We start from the raw sequence: 18,644 nt of genomic DNA on the forward strand, positions 1-18,644 counted from the left end.
TTTTGCTTTCCTCTCATTACAGATTCATCTCTTGTCTCCACTTTGCCTCCTACTGCCATGTGACAAATCTCTTTTAAAATAACTCTGGTGACTCACCAGTGGATACTGTATTCCATTTATATGCCCCCCACCAAGGGGCATAAAGAGTTTCACAGATATCCGGGCTTATTTTTTACCTTGCTCTTGTAAAAGGATTATCTGTTGGAGGGGAATAAAAATGTACTTAGGTCCTTTGTCTGAATCACTTGCATATTCGGGCTGATGATCAATTTTTCTTGTTTTCAGGCCTCTTCCTTCTCCCACTGTCCCTCTCCTTGGTGATTTCTTACTTTCAACGGGTTCATTAGTATCCACAATAGACCAAAATCTTACCAATCAGCTGTGCTGCTCCCAAACCAAACACTGAACTGGAAACCTCACAGGGCCCTGAATTCCTCCAACTAGTGCCTTGCCACTTTGGGATGTAAGCAGGCCCCAGTGCTGCCTTGGGACCCCTGATCTTAGTTCCCACTGCCTCTGCCTTACCCAGAACGTCATCTTCTCCAACCCAGACCCATGTGGTGGTCATCTAACCCGACCCCACCTCCCTCAACCACTTCCTGCCTCCTCTAAGTTGTTCTAAATCTTACATTCAAGCGTGGGATTCCATAGGTCCCCCTGTTTAAAATCCTAAGCATTGCAGTGGTACTCTGGACCTTTCCAACCTAACTTCAAGCTACTTTCCTCTGAGATACCTTAGCTGTCTAACCCATCTATCTGGAAATAAGCTGTTTCCTTTAAGATGCCTCAGTTTCCCTGCAATTCTGCCTGCGTTCTTGTAGCTCTCTTTGGCCTGAATATCAGCATGAGCCTTTCTCCCTGGCAATCCCCTTCTGTTTGCAGGCGCAAATTTTGTATCTGCTTCTTCTGGTCTTCCCCAGAGCAGATTCAAATGTCCTCCCTTCTTTATTCCTACACATTTTCGTGTTAATTGCTAGAGAAGAGATACCTGCAAGATAGGACATATTTATACGCACTTTATTGGTAACCTATGTCCCAGTTTCTCTGCGAGGCACCCCTTACATAGATATCAAATTTACCTAAACTCTTGAGTAAGACAGCAAATAAAGACGCAGAAAACTGTATCGACAGGAGCAGTAAAAGACAGGAGCACAGAGGCTGAGTGAGAACATGAGGGCTGTCTCGTGTGGACAGAGGACATCAGGAAGGTTTCCCCGAGGAGGGGAGTGCAGAGCTGGGCTGTTTCAAACTCTCGAGCGGGAGAGGCTTTGAGGCCAACCTAGATTCACGACAACCATCTGGACCCTGTGCCTGTGAACCCTGCAGGTGCTCAACAAATCCTCAGGACCTTTGGTAAATCAGAAAGACTTGGTTCGTGATCTCGGAAAGTGCACTAATTCACAGTCATTGCTCTTCTATCCGACCCCTACTTCTTCCGGAAGGGTGACTCCGATTTTGTTCCCACAGATCCGACCTCAGCTTAGGCAATAAATAACAAGGCAAATATCACAAATTATATTGTTTCTTATCCCGTTCCTGGATCCCTGCAGCCAAGGGAATTGGTGAACAGACTCGTGGGCCTGACACATTGACACACTGCCCGTAGGCGAATTCTGTTCTCCCTGGCTAAGCAGCAAGAAGGAAAATGTGTTGCTCCGTGCCAGGTCGAGTTTGAAGCTCCCAGGTGCCCAGACGCCTCCCAGATGGCTCCTGTCTTCTCCGCACTCAAACTTCTGCCCAGCAGCCAGTGCTGTTTTCCACAGTAGACCTCGCACACGCTCCTCGGTCCGGCAGACAAGGCCCTGGTGAGGCGGCCTCTGTCCCCACCCCACCCCAGTGTCGGCCTCGCTCCGTCCAGCTGTCCCACGACACTGCTGGCATCGCTTACGCGCCAGTCTCTGGCTGCGGGCCTCTGCGTGGGAGCGGATAACTGACTCGTCCCTCAGGTCCTTTTCAAGGGAAGCTGACCTGCCACTCGCCACTCACGAATCCTGCCCCGATCGGCTCTGTGCGACCAACGTCCCGCAGCCCTCATTGGTTCCCACTTTCTGCTCTCCTCAAGCGCGTGCTTGCTGCCTGCTTCTGCTTCTGCTTCTGCGTAAACTGAGCTTCCTGAGGGTGAGGACCTGAAGGCCAGGCATCTGCTCACCCTGCACTGCCCAGCACAGCCTCTGGGAGGAGTGGGCCCACGATGAGCCCGGTGCAGGGTGAGTGAGGGCTCAGTTCCTGGAGAAAGGGGCAGGGAGATTTTCCCCAGAATGAAGAAGGGATTTCTTTCTGTTCGTTGCTGCGACTCCAGCCTCTGGCCCATAGTAGGCAGGCAGTGCGCGTCGGCCAAAGGAATGAATGGAGAAGGAAATTACGTCAACCTGAGCAGTCTTTTCCTGAGCCTTTACGTATGTTTTGGTCTGAGAGAGGAAGGGGCAGGAAGCGGCTGTCCACGGCTTGGACTTGGGACTCTGCATCCCTGGACTCAGGGCAGATCTTTACCCATTGCTGACCCAAGTGCTGAAAGACCCGATGAAAATGCAATTGAGAATGTGCTGAAACGGTGATCACATCAAGAAATGTTCTACATGACTGTTTGGGACATTAAAAGCTCATTGGCGGTAAAGCATAATGTAAAAATTAGCATAGCAACAAAAATAGAAACTACCATCACGTGGCAAGATTATTGCCCAATTCAAAAATTCATTAATGTTTACTCGAATAAATTCTTTTTATACCAAAATTCTAGCTTTTATGAACTGGAGAAGTAAAAGAAACACCAAGTCCTGTTCCTATCCCCTCTAATAAGAGACCAAAAGAACCTGAGAAGTAAGAAATTTATTTTCAAGCTATCAAATTTGACTGAAGGCTCCTGTTGAGTAATGGACCCTCAGAATAGAGAGGCAATGACAATTAAATTATTTTGTTTGTTACTCTATAGATATCACTCTGATATGAGGACAAGTTGAAAAGTTGACATAGATCGTGAGTAGTCATTGTCACAGTTGACTCGAGTTTGGAGAAACATTACAGCATGGAGACTAAGGGTATAGAACCCAGCTTTCATGAACACCCACAAAGAAACATACATTTAGGTCAGTAATAGAACATTGAGAATACATTAGGATTCCTAATATATAATGAGTAGGCTTCAGAATCACTCAATAAATATTTATTGGTTATAGCAAATAAGTGAACATGAAAGACATTAAAAATAGATAAGAAAATAAATTTATTCATGCAGCACCTTCATAAAAGGTGAGTACAAGCTAATTAGTCCATGGCCTTGTGGAGGGCACAGGATGTTGGAAAGCCTCTGTCAGGCCAGGGTCGCCGCCGTATAGGTGGTCTGCTGGGCTCCCGTGGGGTGGGTCTGGATCCTGTTTCCGCTGTTGGACCTGCTGTCTATGCTTTTGACCGCTGATTTCACCCACTTGTGTTGTGGATCAGCACAGACCTTGAGGCCACGCCTGGTAATAAAACTGAAAGGCAAGGAAGAGAGAAGGGGTTAGTCACATTCTCCAAGCCCCAGGGTAAGGAGTTAAGAACCGACCAACACAAGGAGACTTGTCCAGAAATCAGCCAAAGAAAGAGTCCTTGAGAACCCACAGAACATCAGGACCAGCTTTCTCCCGCCTTCATTTTAACTACAGGAGGAAAGACTCCAGGTACATTCTGGGCCTCTGAGCCCCACCATTTCCAGACTCTTTGTGCCACCAGTTCTGCCAGACATTGTGACTCAACTGGATAACTGAGGTCACCTAGTTCAGTTATGACATATCCTGTTCCTTTCCAAACCCAGACATACTTATTTGGGGATTCATTTCTTAGGGTAAACCTATAAATATACATTGGGGAGCTGCTACTCCTAAGAATGAGATCTGGAAAGAGAGACCATTCCCTCGACAGCCCTACCTGGCCCTGCGGGCTCGGCCCCTACCTGACTCCCACTCTCCCTTGGCTCTGGGGGCAAATCCTGGCCCAGGGCAGCCGGGCCTCAGCCTCAGCCTCAGCCTCATCAGGGGCCCGGTCCTCGTGCGGTTACCAGCCAGGCTCTTCCATCGGGCAAAGCCACAGAGAGGACTCAGATCCTTATCTGGAGGCTGAGTTTGGGAAAGTTCATTATGTAGGAGGGCTGCAGGGAGACACCAGGACTACTGAGGGGAGAGCTGGGGGTGAAGTGGAGGCTTCCTCTGTGCCGACCCGTCTGTCCTGAAGGGGGCAGCATTTCCCCTACTTCGCCCTCTTGCTCCCCCAAGCCAGGCCACCAGCAGACACTCACATCACTGCCCTCATGGAGCCCTCCTTGATGGTGTAGGTCTTGATTCTCTTCAACGGCAGTGGCTTGGTTGTTAGACTCACACAGAGACGCCTTTCTGGGACTTCACTGCCCACACCTGGTCAAACAAAACAGGTGAATAGAAGTGTAAGTCAACGATCTCCAGGTGCAGGAGAGCCAGCACCTCTTACACGTAAGGAGGCAGGAATGCAGGGCCCCTGCTCCCTTCTGGAAGAGATGGTTTTATTGGCATCCTCAGTCTTCTGTGCATTGTGCAGTCTTAGTGTTTGACTAATTTAAAAGATTAGATAAAGCGCAGCCTCAGGCCCCTCATCACCACGGTGAGGCGAACCACAAGGCCTTTCCTGGGCTTGCATTCTCAAATCCTCCATGATGGGGAGCCGATGTCCCTGTGACACTCGCTCATTTCTGCAGCAGCAACTCATCTGGCGCCTGCGGTGACCCTACGCTGAGGCTCTCGTGAAGACAGACACAGACCCTGCGGCCCGGGACAGATCTTCTAGTGAGAGTCAGGGAACACGCTAGGGAGCGAAGGGAGGAGACGGTTTCACCTCCACAAATGCGGCGTGTGGTGGGGTCGTGTGGGCGGGGAAGGATCAGTGGGGGAAGCTTGCCTTCCACTGAATAAATCAGATCTGCTCGTTTTCATGGTAAAATGCGAAATATACAAAGGGAGGGTTTCCTGGAGCGTTCATCCTCAAAGGAATGGGCCCGGGGAGATTAAACTGTGACGTTTAGAGACCCACGCTACACTGCAGAAGAGAAAAAGAAGTCGCAAGAGCAAATAACATTAAGGGTTTGGTAAAATCGAATCCAAATTTCCAAGCACTGATCTTCTCCTTCGCTACGGACCCTGGCAACGTGCTTCACAAAGATACTCAGCCCAAAAGCATGCAAAGTGGCCACGGATGGTGACCGAGTTTGTTCTGTAATGTTGCTGCACCAGAAGGCATTTTGAAAAGCACGTGACCAAGCCAGGTGTGGTGGCGCACACCCCTAAACCCAACACTCGGGAGGCTGAGGCAGGAGGATCACCTCAGGTTCGAGGCCATCCTAAGCTACCTAGTGAGTTCGAGACTAGCCTGACCTACATAGTGAGACCCTGCCTCAAAACACAAAAAACAAACAAAGCAAAGGACCGAACACAAGCTGTTCGCTAACACTCCTTCTCTTCCTGGCCCTTTTCTGTTGTTCTCACTGCCAGTTTGTACCATCTTCACCCCTGCCTTCGCCAGTTGAGTTTTAATGTTGAGCACGCTCTTGACTGGGTGGAAAGGGAGCACTGGCCTCTTTTCTCCCTCCTCACTACCCAAGAAACAGCGTTTCTCTCTGTGGGTACCTAACACGGACCCCATCCCCAGGCGCCCTCCTGTACTCTGAACCCGGTGCTCATCCCCACGCTGTCTGGGTGTCTGTGCTGTCAAAACTTTGCCTTCCACAGGCTGCAGAGCTGAGCGGAAGCAGAGACTGCTTCGCCCCGGTGTCTCCATAAGGAGCTGGGGTCCAGGGGGTTTATGAAGCTCTTTCAAGGCGAAAACCTGAGGCCTGGACGCCAGGGCCCGCAGTTCTCAGATGCTGGCACTGAGCCGCCTGCCCAGATCCGGCTCTCAGCACAGCGACAGCCAGGCCACGGCTCCGGTCCGCATTCAGTGGTCCTCAAGTTCCCCGTCTCATCAGTACCCTTCACCTCGCAGCCATGAGGACTTCCCGACTTTGCCAGTTCACGCTCTGACCCTCAGGGATCCACGGCAGGTCACGGTGCTGTCGTCTAAATGTGCACCGTAACTCAGCAGCAGGGAAAGTGACCCTGTAAGAAATCTCTGCTGGACGCTCGGGAGGCCCAGGGTGCCCGGATCGCACCAGGGGCGGCGGGCAGACTTATTGGATGGTGTGCAAGGGGTTGCTCCGTCGGTTAACCTTATTATGATGTGATCTCTTACAAACTCGAGACGTCAGTCATGGGCCGTGGCATTCACAGCAGTAATACCAGGCTCCCGCACTTACTTGAAGGTACTATTGATTCTCTGGATATGAAAGTCTGAGCTCCAGTCATTTTTAATTTGATTTTTTAAATAGAAAACATCGATTTGCTTCAGGACATAGATCCTCTAACTCATTCCTACACTGCGGTGGAACTTTCAAAGATTTTGAGAGTTTATCACAACTGACAGTAAATGGGAGAAAACTACAAATGCGTTGTAGTCCTCGCCGTGATTCCATAGTTAACACTAGTTTAAAATTTACTATTTGTAAGATTTTGTGATTAGCTAGCCCGTAGATAAATAATCTGAAAATGTATTTCTTTTCAGCATCTGTGAGAATGTGCGCTTTTGTGTTGAATTTCCAAATAAGTAAGCATAGGCCCTGAATGGTTAGGAAATTTACCCCAGATCACCCAGCCAGGAAGAGCTGGAGCGGACACTAACGCATTGTCTCCGTCCACCCAGGGCCCTCGCGTTAGGCCGCCTTTCCCGGTGCATGCGGGAGCCCGAGGCTCACCTTGGGCTTGCAGTTTTCTGTGGCCAAAACCTGAGTCAAATCCCAAACCCGTGTGCCCTCCTGCCTCGCACCCCCGCTCCTCCTCCCCGAAACAGCTTCTCCACTTACCTTCCACGAGGCAGGCGGTGAGGCAGCAGGCACCCAGGACGGCCAGGAGGAGAAGTCTCATAGCTGAGGTCCTGCTGAGCTCTGCGCAGAGACGGTGGCTGAGGGCCTCCTCGCCAGACTCTTATTCCTGGAGTGGTGAGCTCACTTCCCGTGGGGAGGGGGCTTTCGGGTGGGTGCGGAAGGGCGGAAAGTCAGATAGTGGAAAGTCTTCGCTACACTGATGCTCGTTTTAAAACAAAGTTCCTGTGCCCTGTTCACACGAACCCCACACTTTGTGACCTTTTCCTCTCCTGTGGTGAACGTGTGAGTGACACCGTATTTGTACATAAAGAAAACGTGACTGTCTCGTCCCCAGCCACCAAAGTCAGACCTTCCATGGAAGATGTCCCCACAGCCCTGTCAGTGCCGCGCCCAGTGTGGGGACCGAGTAAAGGACCCGAGGCGAAGTGGTCACTGGGGCCCATCCCAGAGCTTCAGTGCTCCTGTGTGACTCCTCAGAGGGGAAAAGGACTCTGGGGCCTCGTCATTTCTTGTCTTTATCTTAAAATTTTTCTCCTCTTCATTCATAATACATACATATATGTGTGTATACTTATATATACGTGTGTATAAGACAGCTATTAAGGAGTTATCCTGCACGAACTTTGTTTTAAAAAAGAAGAGTTAATTGTCCATAATCTCATCATCTCAAATCTTTCATTTTTAGAGATCACCATCATGCAAATGGAAATTAAGACCATAGCATTACACTGTTTTCTTTCCAGTCAAATGGCCAAAATTAATAACTCTGATAATCGTACAGTACTGTGACAGCAGCAACACGGAGAAACATGGCATCAGTAACTGATACAGTACTTTGAAGAGCACATTGGCATTGTCATATAAAGCTGAACATTACACACCGCGAATATATTTGTATCTCAAAAGTTCAGCCCCTCTGTGTAATCTTAGGGAATTTCAAAGGGAAGGAGCACATAAATGTAGGCAGTGTGGTCACAATTTATAATCATATTTTAAACTGAATCACAATAAAAGACGCAATGCCATTATTTCTCCTTAAAATAATTCTCCTTGTTTCTGACAAACTTAAATCACCGTTCTTGTCACTGTCTGAAGAAGTTTCTGGAAATCCTTTTTTCTGTCCTAAGTTGTGCTCTTTTGGCTGCCATATGCCCTGAGTTAATTCAAAATGTTTCCCTTTTTCATGATCACTTTGATTTTGGAGAAGAGCCAGAATTCTCACAATGCCAGATCTGGTGACCAGGAAGATTAGGACACACATAATAATGTTTTTACCACCGAAATAGGACCTGCTTTTTTTTTTACCTTCCAAACGTATGACATCCCCTGCTCTCCCAAATATTTACCAATACATGGTTTCATTAATCATTTTCTCCATTTTCAATGTATAGTTCATAAATTATAGCTCATTGTTTAATTTGAATAGCTTTGGCACCTGGTAAAGTTGATCATTTTGTCTTAATAGCTCACAAACTCCATTTTCATTGGAATATTTGTCCCTTCTTTTTTCCTTTATGTCAGTACTTTTATCACAGTTATTTATCTATTATATGTTCAACAACGGCAAAGCTAGTAATACACAAAAGTGAAAGTTCAACATATAATCAGTGCTATGTAGTTCTGACTTCCACTTTCTTCAAATCTGAAGAAAGTCTGTTCTAACAGAGAAATTCGACCTTAAAAACATAAATGAAATCTTTTCCATTTTTTGTTTCTTGCCTAAGAGCCAGACTCCAGAATTCTAGAGAACAGAAAAGTATCCGCTTCCCAGACATTTAGAGAAAAGGAGGAATGAGAAACTCTGCCGTGGACACCGGAAGTTCTACCATAACCCAGCTTTCGGAGTCCGCCAATCGCTTGGCTTTCAGCGACTCCGCGCTCCCACGCTTATATTGGGAACATCACTTGTCAGCCTCACGGAAAGCAAGAGCCCACAGTATTGTGTCTGCACGATACTCGGTAGTGAGACAGTACACGAGCATCACTTTACAACCACGCTCCTTCGCTTTTACAATGTAGAGCAGACCACAGACTGTGCCAGACAGACAATGATGCAATTAAGGAAATGAAGGTAAGGAGATTGGGTTGTTTGTGGATTCATTTTTATCTTCAAGTTCAGGTAAATTCAAAGGTAAAGAGGGGAGGAAAGGAGATGAGAATGATTGACTAAGAACTGAGCAAGTAGCACATGCACGATGGGTAAGACCCTGCCTTAGAAAAAGAAAAACAGTAATAAGGCATAATTGACATCCTATTAGATGATATGTAATGTTAATATATAATGTGATTAATATAGCATAGATGTGTTAATATATAACAATATTTACATGTGCGGATATTTCTTACTTCAATGTGACAAGTGCTGTGATAGTTTCACCAATTACTTGAAATGAACCACTGAATCTCAGGAGGCAAAAATGGTTCTGGGATGGATGAAACATAGATTTACTCACAGGCACCGATCTGGGCTGTGGTTGGAACACTGATAACAGACCCTCATCCTGCGGAGCAGAGAAGGAACATAAGGGAAGCCATAGGGAGGCGAAAGTTTGAAGGAAGAACCGGGAAAAGGGGGGTCTGTTGGCATCGCCCAAGGTGTTTTGCACTGCATGCCAGTTCTGAAAGTTGTTTGATGGGAAACAGTGGGCTGGATTCACTTCTAAGCAATTTGGGACACGTTGTGGGTAATGAACACATAGCACACGTGACCATGTTAAAGGCTCTGGGAAGTCCTGCAGCAACATTTAGCTAGAACTCAGCTTCACCTCTGAAGGTTTACTGAAGAAAGAGCATGTTTTGATGGAAGACTGGAGCCCAGGACACTTTTCAGACACCACTCTGGAGCATGGGCTGTTTTGTCAGGAAAAAAACAAACAATAAGAGAGAACAAGTATCTACTATATCATTTAACTTAAAAAGTAGGCTTACCATAAAAAGAATTAAGATGTGTTGTCTACAGGCACAAACTCCCCATGATGAATGCAATTAGTATGTACTACAAACAGGTACTAATAAAAATGTTTTGAGTTTTAAGGGGCTAGGGATTTAGCTCAGTGGTTCCTGTGCCTGCCTCGCAAGCACAAGGACCCCAGTTCGATCCCCAGTATCAAAAAAAAATGTTTTAAGTTTTTAAAATGATTTAAACTTTTAAACTTTGATTTTCTTCTACTTTACTCATGATACTGTTTAAAGACAATTAACTTTTTCAAAAAATGAAAAGGTATATAGACAAAAATTCAAACAATGATTTTGTTATAATGGCTTTTCATTAACGATAGTCAAACCTGTAAAAATATATTTAATGATGTAAGTCACTGTGTTTGTTTAAACTAGTGAATTCTAATGAAACAAACTAGACAGATATTACCGAAAATAAGCTCATATTAACAGCATAGCACAATGATCATCAAAATTTATCTGCTTGGGCCAGGTTAGCTCAGCAGTTCCGCTGCCTGCCTCGCAAGTGCAAGGGCCCGAGTTCCATCTCTGGTACCAAAAAAAAAAAAAAAATTATCTGCTCAGTTTCACAAACAAAGTTTTACTAGAATACAGTATCGCCCATTTGCTTGCATATTTGCTATAGCTGCTTGTACAGCAACAAAGTTGATTAGTTGCATGGTTTTTGGAGGTTAAAATATTTACTAACTAGTTCTCATAGAAAAAAAAAATTTGCTGATCCCTGGGCCACACCTTGCTTAAAACCCACTATGTTCGACAGGAAATAAATTATGTAAAATATGCAGGGAGAAGAAAAGGATTCAAAGAAATACACCAAAATATTTACAACTAAAAACTCCCTTAGGAAGGAACCAAGGTCATGGCGAGGCTGGAGGAGGAAAGGGGAAATCTAGATCGAGCTAGCTTTTCACATCGTGTATTTGCACTTTTAGTGACATTTCTTATGAGTGAAAGTACCCTATATTAATCTGAAGGCAATTTCTCATCAGGTGAGTGCATAGTTATCTTGGTTTTTTTTTTTATTAAAAAGTACACTGCCACCAGAAATTTTCAAAAATGTCTGTGTTTATAGAAATGTTGAATACCTTTGCTCTGCACCTTGTAGATATAACTCACTCAGGGCCAGGAACCCTCAAGATCAAGGGAACAGCGGAAATGCTGTGTGGTCACCGCTACAGAGAAGCTGCTTTAAAATAGACTTGGCCACATTGTTCACAGTTAGTGGAAACTCTGAACAGAACAGGTGAGAGTCACAGTAATCCACGCTCCACGTAAGGACAGGCTGGAAGAAGAAAGGCACCTCTCTCTCGATGTCAATCCAACCATTTTGACAAGATATTAATATTATAAGTGCAGGGATATTTTTCTCACAAGACCTTCATTTTTGCCATAAAGTCTACCATAGACACAAAATGCTCTGTGGTACATGATTCAAAGCATGTTCAGATTTTCTAAACCTGGTACAAGTGTGACTCAAGCTGTCTGCCAAAGAAAGACGCACCAGTCAGCAGCCGACACTGACATTGGTGGCCAGGAGCCGTCCGAGGAGCCCTTTCTGGAGGAGCCACGTGCAGCACGGGGACTCCTGAGCTGTGGAACTGGATCAGCCAGACCCTGGCCTGGCCCAGCCACCAAGGACAGATTGCATGAAGGAGAATGGCAGTCATCCATGCCCCATAGCACCTGGATCAGAGAAAGAACACGCAGCTCGCCCCCGTCACAGGAGGGACTCAGTAGATGGCAGTGACTGTAATCAGACGACAGATACTGCAGCCATCAGACCTAAACTGGCAGCCAAGTTGGGGACAAAGGAGCAACACATAGCTTTCAACAGAAGATATTTTATTTTTATGAATAGGGTCTGATGTTCTGGGAGCCAGCCAAGCCTATGAGTCTCGGCTTCCCCTCTCCTGGCTTCCTGTGCACATCTGCAACACCAGGAGGGTGAGGCAGAGGCAGGCGAGGCCCTGGGCCCCTGTGACCTCTTCCTGGAGGACGTTCCCATCCTCCCAGTGAAGAGCTCAGTCTCAGACAAGGCCTCCTGACTGCAGAATAATGAGGGCACAGAGGATTACGGGCTACCCATTTTCAGATGGACTAAAATGACTTTAAAATTTTTAATGTTTATAGAAATTTTTCAGTATGTTGTTTTTTCTAGTAGAACAGAATGGAAAAAATCATAAATCTTTAATTGCAGGTGTTTCCTTAGTTTTAAAGATTGCCTCAGGCCAATCATCTAGTACACAAATCCTTGGATTCTTAGAGCACATTATTATTAATTATTATTATTAACTCAAAGGGTGCATGAACCTGGCATCTTAAGGAGACCCCAAAGTTGATTGTGGAGTCAGATTAACCACATATTGCCTTCTGAGAAGCCTGTCCTCATCACTTCCTGTAAAATAGTAGCCCCTACTCACTCCTCATGTTTCTAGTCAGCTGCTGAGCTGTAATTCACAACTCTTATCACTGCCACCCCGCTGTTTTGTGTGCTGTTCCCTGGGCACTGCTGTTATCTCCCTACTAGAAGGTAAAGTCCGTGAGAGAGTTAAGACTTTCTTCTGTACTGAGGCCTCAGCGCCTGTAATGTAGGAACTCATTATGTATTTATTATGTCATTTGCACTCTCTCCTGTTTTTTCATTGACTTTGATCAGTTTTACGTTATTCTTCTTTGCATCATCTAGCAGCTGCTGGATTTATTTCTCATGGTCCCCTATTATTTTTAATAAATTTTTCTTTTCCTGGTCACTAATTGCAATCCTATCTTCTACATCTGATATTCTGTTCTCACAATGCCTCATTCTGCTACATAAACTTTCTGTGGAGTTTTTAATCTCCTGGATATGTTTACATCTGTTTATGCTGCTGGGATTCCATTATGTTCCTCAACTCTATTTTTTTTTAAATCTGTGTCTGCTCTAGATTTATTAATAATGTCTTTCACTATGGACACAATCTTTGTTGCTATCTCGGAAATTATTTCTGATTTCATTTTTTCCAGATTATCTTTCATTACCAGTTCAGGGAGTCCTGCTGGTTGAATATTAGATTGTTCCATCTCATTGCCCCTAGGGGTTGTCTTAGGTGATCTGAAAGTCTGGTTCTGAGTCTTACTTACATGTCTTCTCATTTCAGCTGATGCAGCCTGATACACCTTTGCTGAGGCAACTCTGTTCATCCAGTGGGCTTCAATTTTCAGCCAGCCAGTGAGAGGCCTTTTCTCTGCTGCTCACCCCTGTGCCAATTCCTGGGTTCAGAATGGTGGCCTTCTGGATCCTCACAGTGTCCTGTTTTCCAGACAGGATTCTGGCTGGGACCTGTGTAAGCCTGGGATGGTATCTGGGCATGGCTCTGGCTGGGTCTTGCCCCATTGGGTAGCTGTTGTCTGGGAGGGCCTTAGGCTGGAGGCTGTGCACCAAGTTGCTGGTGTCTTAGTGGGCTCCTGGCTGGGGTCTGCACTCATTTACTGATGGTATCTGGGCAGGCCTCTGGCTCTTGCTTGTGCAGCTGTGCAGCTCTTTTCCAGGCAGGACTTTGGCTGGGGCCTATGGGCCCAAGCTGCTGGGTGGGGCTCTGGCTGGGACCTTCCCATACCTGTGCTGCTCTGGTCCATGAAGTCTCATTGGGAATCTGTGCACACTTACCAATAGTATCTGGGCAGCCCTCTAGCTGTTACTGCCTTACTACATATTTATTGACCAAATAAAGATGAGCCACTTTTGTGTCATTTTCCCCTAAGAACTAAAAGTAGAAACAGAGTTCACAGCCCTGTTCAGTTTAACTTGGTCATGACACTTGCACAAATATTTTCCTAATATAGCAAAGAATATGAGGGAAAAGGTCAAAGGACAGAGGAGCTGCAGTAGACCTCAAAAACTACCCAGTCAATCCACCATCTCCTAACGACTGAAAAGACAGTTATGGGCACCATCACAAAGCAAACGTATGTTCTGTCACAGCCCCTGAAGGGCTCAGTGAAAGGCATAAGGCAGATGCCACAGCCCAAAAACAGCCTCAGTGAGAAAAGTGAAAGGAATATGTTTCTGCTTTGCCTTTTCAGCCACATGGAACACAGCCTGCTCTGGAAAGAGTAGAAGGAGGATCCCTGAAGAGGCTGTGGAGTCATCGCCATCCTCCTTGAGCTCCTTTGCTGCTGGGCCTCCCTCTGCTAAGTGGCCAGGACAGGCCTTCGAGGAGACCCCAGGAGGCCTGCATGGTGACCCTGGAGGACACGGGGCTCCAACACTGCTTCCTGCACTCTGCACGGAGGCCACTCAACAGGACCTGAGGGAGCATTTTAAGGAATTATTCAGTATCTTGCTTTTAAGAATTGTGCTCAATAGCCTTAACTTCATCTTATTTTAATACCTTTCATAATGAACCATAAATGTATTCATACTAACTTCATTCTAATACTTGTTAAGGTTTTATATTCCTCTTAGGTCCCTAGGCTGAATTCATAATCATACCTTTCTCTCAGTAGATAGAGATAGATAGATAGATAATATATATATACTGGCCTATTTTACTTAGCACAATATCCTCTATGTTAATACATATAATCCTTAAGTACAATATATATAATATTCTGAATATAATATAAGTTGTACACATATATCATACCATATGAGTATATTTTTCATATATTTATCATATATCATGGCTATATATTTATATGCATAAGTATAATATATATTTATATATTTATCATATATATATATCAGATGTATTCATATGTCTTTGTACCACATGAGGAAAACTGCTAACCAGAGAAAAGATGATTGAATATTTAAAAGCAAAATAAAGACTTTCAGCATAAATAAGCTGAATTATTTGAGTAGTATCAACTTTTTAGGATAATTATATATTAGTAGAACAATCAATCAAAAGAATCAGTATGGGGGCTGGGTATTTAGCTCAGTGGTTCCACTGCCTACCTCACAAGCACAAGGTCCTGAGTTCGATCCCTGGTACCCAAAAAAATAAAAAATAAAAAGATGACATATGAATAAAGTGGATCCCTGTTTCTAGAAACAAAGATAAATCCTACTTATTTACATTAAAAAATAATTTTATTTTTCTTTTGGTATGAACATTTTGTGACCAATGACTATAGTGATTTATTGAAAAAAGATACTCAAAGAGATGAAACTAAAATTATGATGCTACTACCCAGAGATAACCATTCTTCACATTTTTTAATTTGTCTTTGAAGAATAGTTCTTATACATTTAGGTACAGTTAGATAGAGGAAAAAATGAAATATTCTGTTCCTTAGCCTATTTTCTTCTCACTTTAGGTGAGAAACACTCACGAGCATACTCCAGGTCTACAATACTATAAAACTATCATTTCCAACAACCACAGGTAATGCCCTTTAAGAATCTCACCCAGTTTATTTAACATTACTCCTGTTGATGAACATTTAGGTGATTTCCACTGGTGGGAGGAGGTCCTTACCGAGGCCACAGTGAACTCTCTTTCCCATGTGTCTCTGTACATTTCCACTCAGGTCTCCAGGCAAACTCCCAGAAGCACAACTGCTGGGTTAAGGAGATGTTGGTTTCCCTGAACGTGAATCATTATACTCCTAGTATTAGCCTCTGGGAAAAGGAATAATATAAGTCTGGAGTTGTTTTTGAGAAACTAACACAAAATCATGCTAGAAATGGGCATACTGGGCTCTGGGAGAGTTACTACAGCCTGGTTCAGCCGTACGGAGGCAGGTCAGCCGGGGTTTTTAATGCTCTATCTATTTATCTCTCATCTATCTCTCTCTACACCCCCCACACGCTTCCCCTGTTGCACAGTCTCGCTGGATGTGCTGTGCTGAATGCTAACTGCATCACAGTAGTCCAATCCACAACCGGTCTGTGTGGTTTATTGAAAGTAACCAGAGCTTCAGTGAAATTTCGTCATGACTGGTAATGAACACTTTCAAAACCAGCAGTCCTAAACTCTGGCCTCCATCAGACGCTGCACCAAGGCTAAACTTAGTCATGTGGACCCAACTTTCTTGAGCCACCACTCACCTTAACGTCAGAGACCAGGAAAGCCAGAGTCCTTGTCTCAAATTATGTGCTCCCCCCGAGACCTTTCTATAAATTGTGATGTCGGGTAATAATAAAGTAGAGGTTAAAACAACCTGGTCAGATGCAAAAGTCTTTTCAGGAACTGAAAAGGTGTTTTAACACCTTAATTTGGCATGGGAGTAGGTAAAGGTAAGGACTTAAAGATTACCTTCATTATAAAGGACTTAAGGATTACTTTCATTATAAAGATTACTTTCTTTATACTCTACACTTAAATCTTCAAAAAATGTAACCAGCCTAAAACACAAAAGAAAACATGTTCTTCGTTGTTACCCTCCATTGCCAAGAAGCAGTACAGAAAGAGCAGTGCACAGAGGATCCACCATGGGAAACCACAAGGAGAAAATTTTCCATGCCAAAGGTCCACAGGAGAAAGATTTCTGTTGTAATCCTGTACAGTGCAATAATTTTTATTTGAGGCAGTAGTAAAGTTTTATAATAGGAAAATTCTATAGACAAGTCTATGCCAAGGAGATAAGGTTCATGCACAATCACAGAATGCAAATACGATCAAAGTATTTGTGATAGCTCTAAGTGAGGCTTGAAAGGTGGGCAACTTTAGAATAAAGCAAACAGAACCTCAGGAAGGAGGGTGATCGTCAAGTACTTGGAAGGGATCACCTGTATTTTATGTGCCCCACTGGATCAACCTAGGATGAGTGGGAGAAAACTACAGAGAAGAACAATCCAGCAATCTGATCAGTCCATGCTCTAGAGGTATGAACTAGGAATGGACAGGGTTTATAGGAGATGTAGTGATGTGGAACCATTTAATTGAGTGTTTAAAATCAGGAACTCTATTAAGGTTAAAGAATTAAATACATTGTTCCAGACCTTGGAACATGCTGTATACACTAGTTTTAATTTAATATAATATTTTTTTATTTGCAGAATACCTGCCTCTGAGTCTCCGTAAGCAGACTGCCATGGCTATATGTGGTTAGGTCACTTACTAACTGTGTGGCCTTCCACAAGTTACATAAGGCATTAGACCTCCTATGCCTCAGTTTCCCTATGTATATGAAATGAAAGTAATAATACTACCACATGGGGCTGTCATGTGAATAAAATGAGTTCGCATACACAACGTACTTAGAATTGTTCTTGGATATGTATATAAATCCCTTGTGCCAGTCTTTCTCTAGCCACCACTCTCTCTCTGCTCTAACATCAGTGACTAAGTAATTCGCCATTTATCTGCACCCTCCAAATGCATGTATTTGGAGTTATTAACATAGTGGAAATATAATACCAAATCATATACACCCGAGAGTGCGAATTCTTAAATGACTATTTTGGTCATGTTACCTGAGGAAAATTACCAACTTGATTCAATAAAGGGAGACAAAAACACATGATCTCATTTAAATGGCTGCTGAATTGAGTGGGACTTTTTCTTGATTTACTGAGATACCTGACCTTCCTCTTTTATTTTCTTTTCAGATTTAACATTTGAACAGAAAACCCTGACCAGCCATACACTGCTCTAACGTGATTTGTTGTTGGTTGAGACTGGAAGTGGGCAGGAACTGAATCTGCTGCTCTCTGGAGCACATGTCTGTATCAAAATTTTACTGATTTTTTTTAAAGATTTCCTCCAGCCAGGCTTTTAACATAAAATGCAGAATTCCCAACTACATTGGGGTTTCAGATAAACAACAAATCATTTTTAGCATAAAGATGTCCTAATCATTGCATGAAACCTACTTATACCAAAAATTATTTGCTGTTCATCTGAAATTCAACTGGAATTTTGCATCCTGAATTTTTTGTTTGCTAAATCTGGCAGCCCTCCTTGCAGCTCTGAGACCATGAAGCTATAATTCACTTGGGCACAGTTCTTAGCTGCTGGTGGAAAGAATATCATCTTGTGTTAGATTTTATTTCCCAACCAAAATGCACCCTGATTGCTTTTCCAATATAAGCAATCGTAATCTTACATGAATATTTTTAGAACCCCACTCATGGTGGTATTTTGTAGTTTATTTAATATAAGCCACACAATGGATAGGGAAAGCAGAATACATTAGCTTATGTTACCTTCTAGTTCTCTAGCTTGGGGAATGATATCCAGCTGACAGAGAGAACAAGCACTCTGACAAGCAACTTGAGTTAAAGGTCGGTAGTAAATTCCAAGAGAGATGCTAGACATTTTAATAAGTTCATGTCTGGATAAAGGTAAATGAAGTCAGTCTAGTTTCAGTGGTGACGCTCAGCCTTTTCTATGTCACACAGCTGGGACCATTAACTAATTGTGCCCTTTGAAGTCACAATTCCACATTTGGACACTAAATGGACTTGGTTATCCACATCGACAAACGGGTCCTGCGGAGTCAAAGCCCAAGGTAAATAGGAAACAGGCCCCTACCTCCCCCTGCGGAGCCTGGAGGGGACACCCAGTTCTCTCCCGTTCCCTACACACAAGGTGAACCTTCTCCTGTGGAGGCGTCCGCAGGTGTGGATGGAATTCAGACTCTAAAGCGAGTGATGAAGCAGCTGCCACAGTCAGAGGCCACTTCCGGTGGGCGTGGCCAGGTCGGAAGTCAAGGCCGCCCTCGCTCAGGGGCGGTGACATTCAGCATGGGCTGGGAGCCCTCAGAGGAGAAGCCGCCAGGGCAGAGTCCCGGGAAACTGTCCCCGGGGCACCATCTGGACTGTCCCTTGCCTGCCTGCTCT

At 44.4% G+C, this 18,644-nt stretch overlaps 1 protein-coding gene across 1 annotated transcript; it reads right to left on the reverse strand.

The window, feature by feature from the left end:
• Positions 1-3,274: 3,274 nt before the first annotated feature.
• On the reverse strand, positions 3,275-7,170 carry LOC104868984 (lymphotactin). The gene is made up of 3 exons (XM_010633971.3): positions 6,896-7,170; positions 4,271-4,385; positions 3,275-3,470 (listed from the first exon to the last, which is right to left on the reverse strand). Exons 1-3 carry the CDS (start codon positions 6,954-6,956, stop codon positions 3,308-3,310), a joined length of 339 nt encoding a protein of 112 aa, XP_010632273.1. The 5' UTR covers positions 6,957-7,170; the 3' UTR covers positions 3,275-3,307.
• Positions 7,171-18,644: the final 11,474 nt, after the last annotated feature.

This window comes from Fukomys damarensis, unplaced genomic scaffold (assembly GCF_012274545.1).
Source record: "Fukomys damarensis isolate Sample0158 unplaced genomic scaffold, DMR_v1.0_HiC HiC_scaffold_19, whole genome shotgun sequence".
Taxonomy (NCBI): Eukaryota; Metazoa; Chordata; class Mammalia; order Rodentia; family Bathyergidae; genus Fukomys; species Fukomys damarensis.

Bases quoted from the DNA above. Each gene is read 5' to 3' on its own strand.
- LOC104868984 (XM_010633971.3), bottom strand. From the start codon at position 6,956: ATGAGACTTCTCCTCCTGGCCGTCCTGGGTGCCTGCTGCCTCACCGCC. The intron at 4,386-6,895 runs GTAAGTGGAGAA...TTGTTTGACCAG, and splicing joins CACCGCCTGCCTCGTGGAAG to GTGTGGGCAGTGAAGTCCCA. The intron at 3,471-4,270 runs GTGAGTGTCTGC...CTTGCCTTTCAG, and splicing joins GGCTCCATGAGGGCAGTGAT to TTTTATTACCAGGCGTGGCC.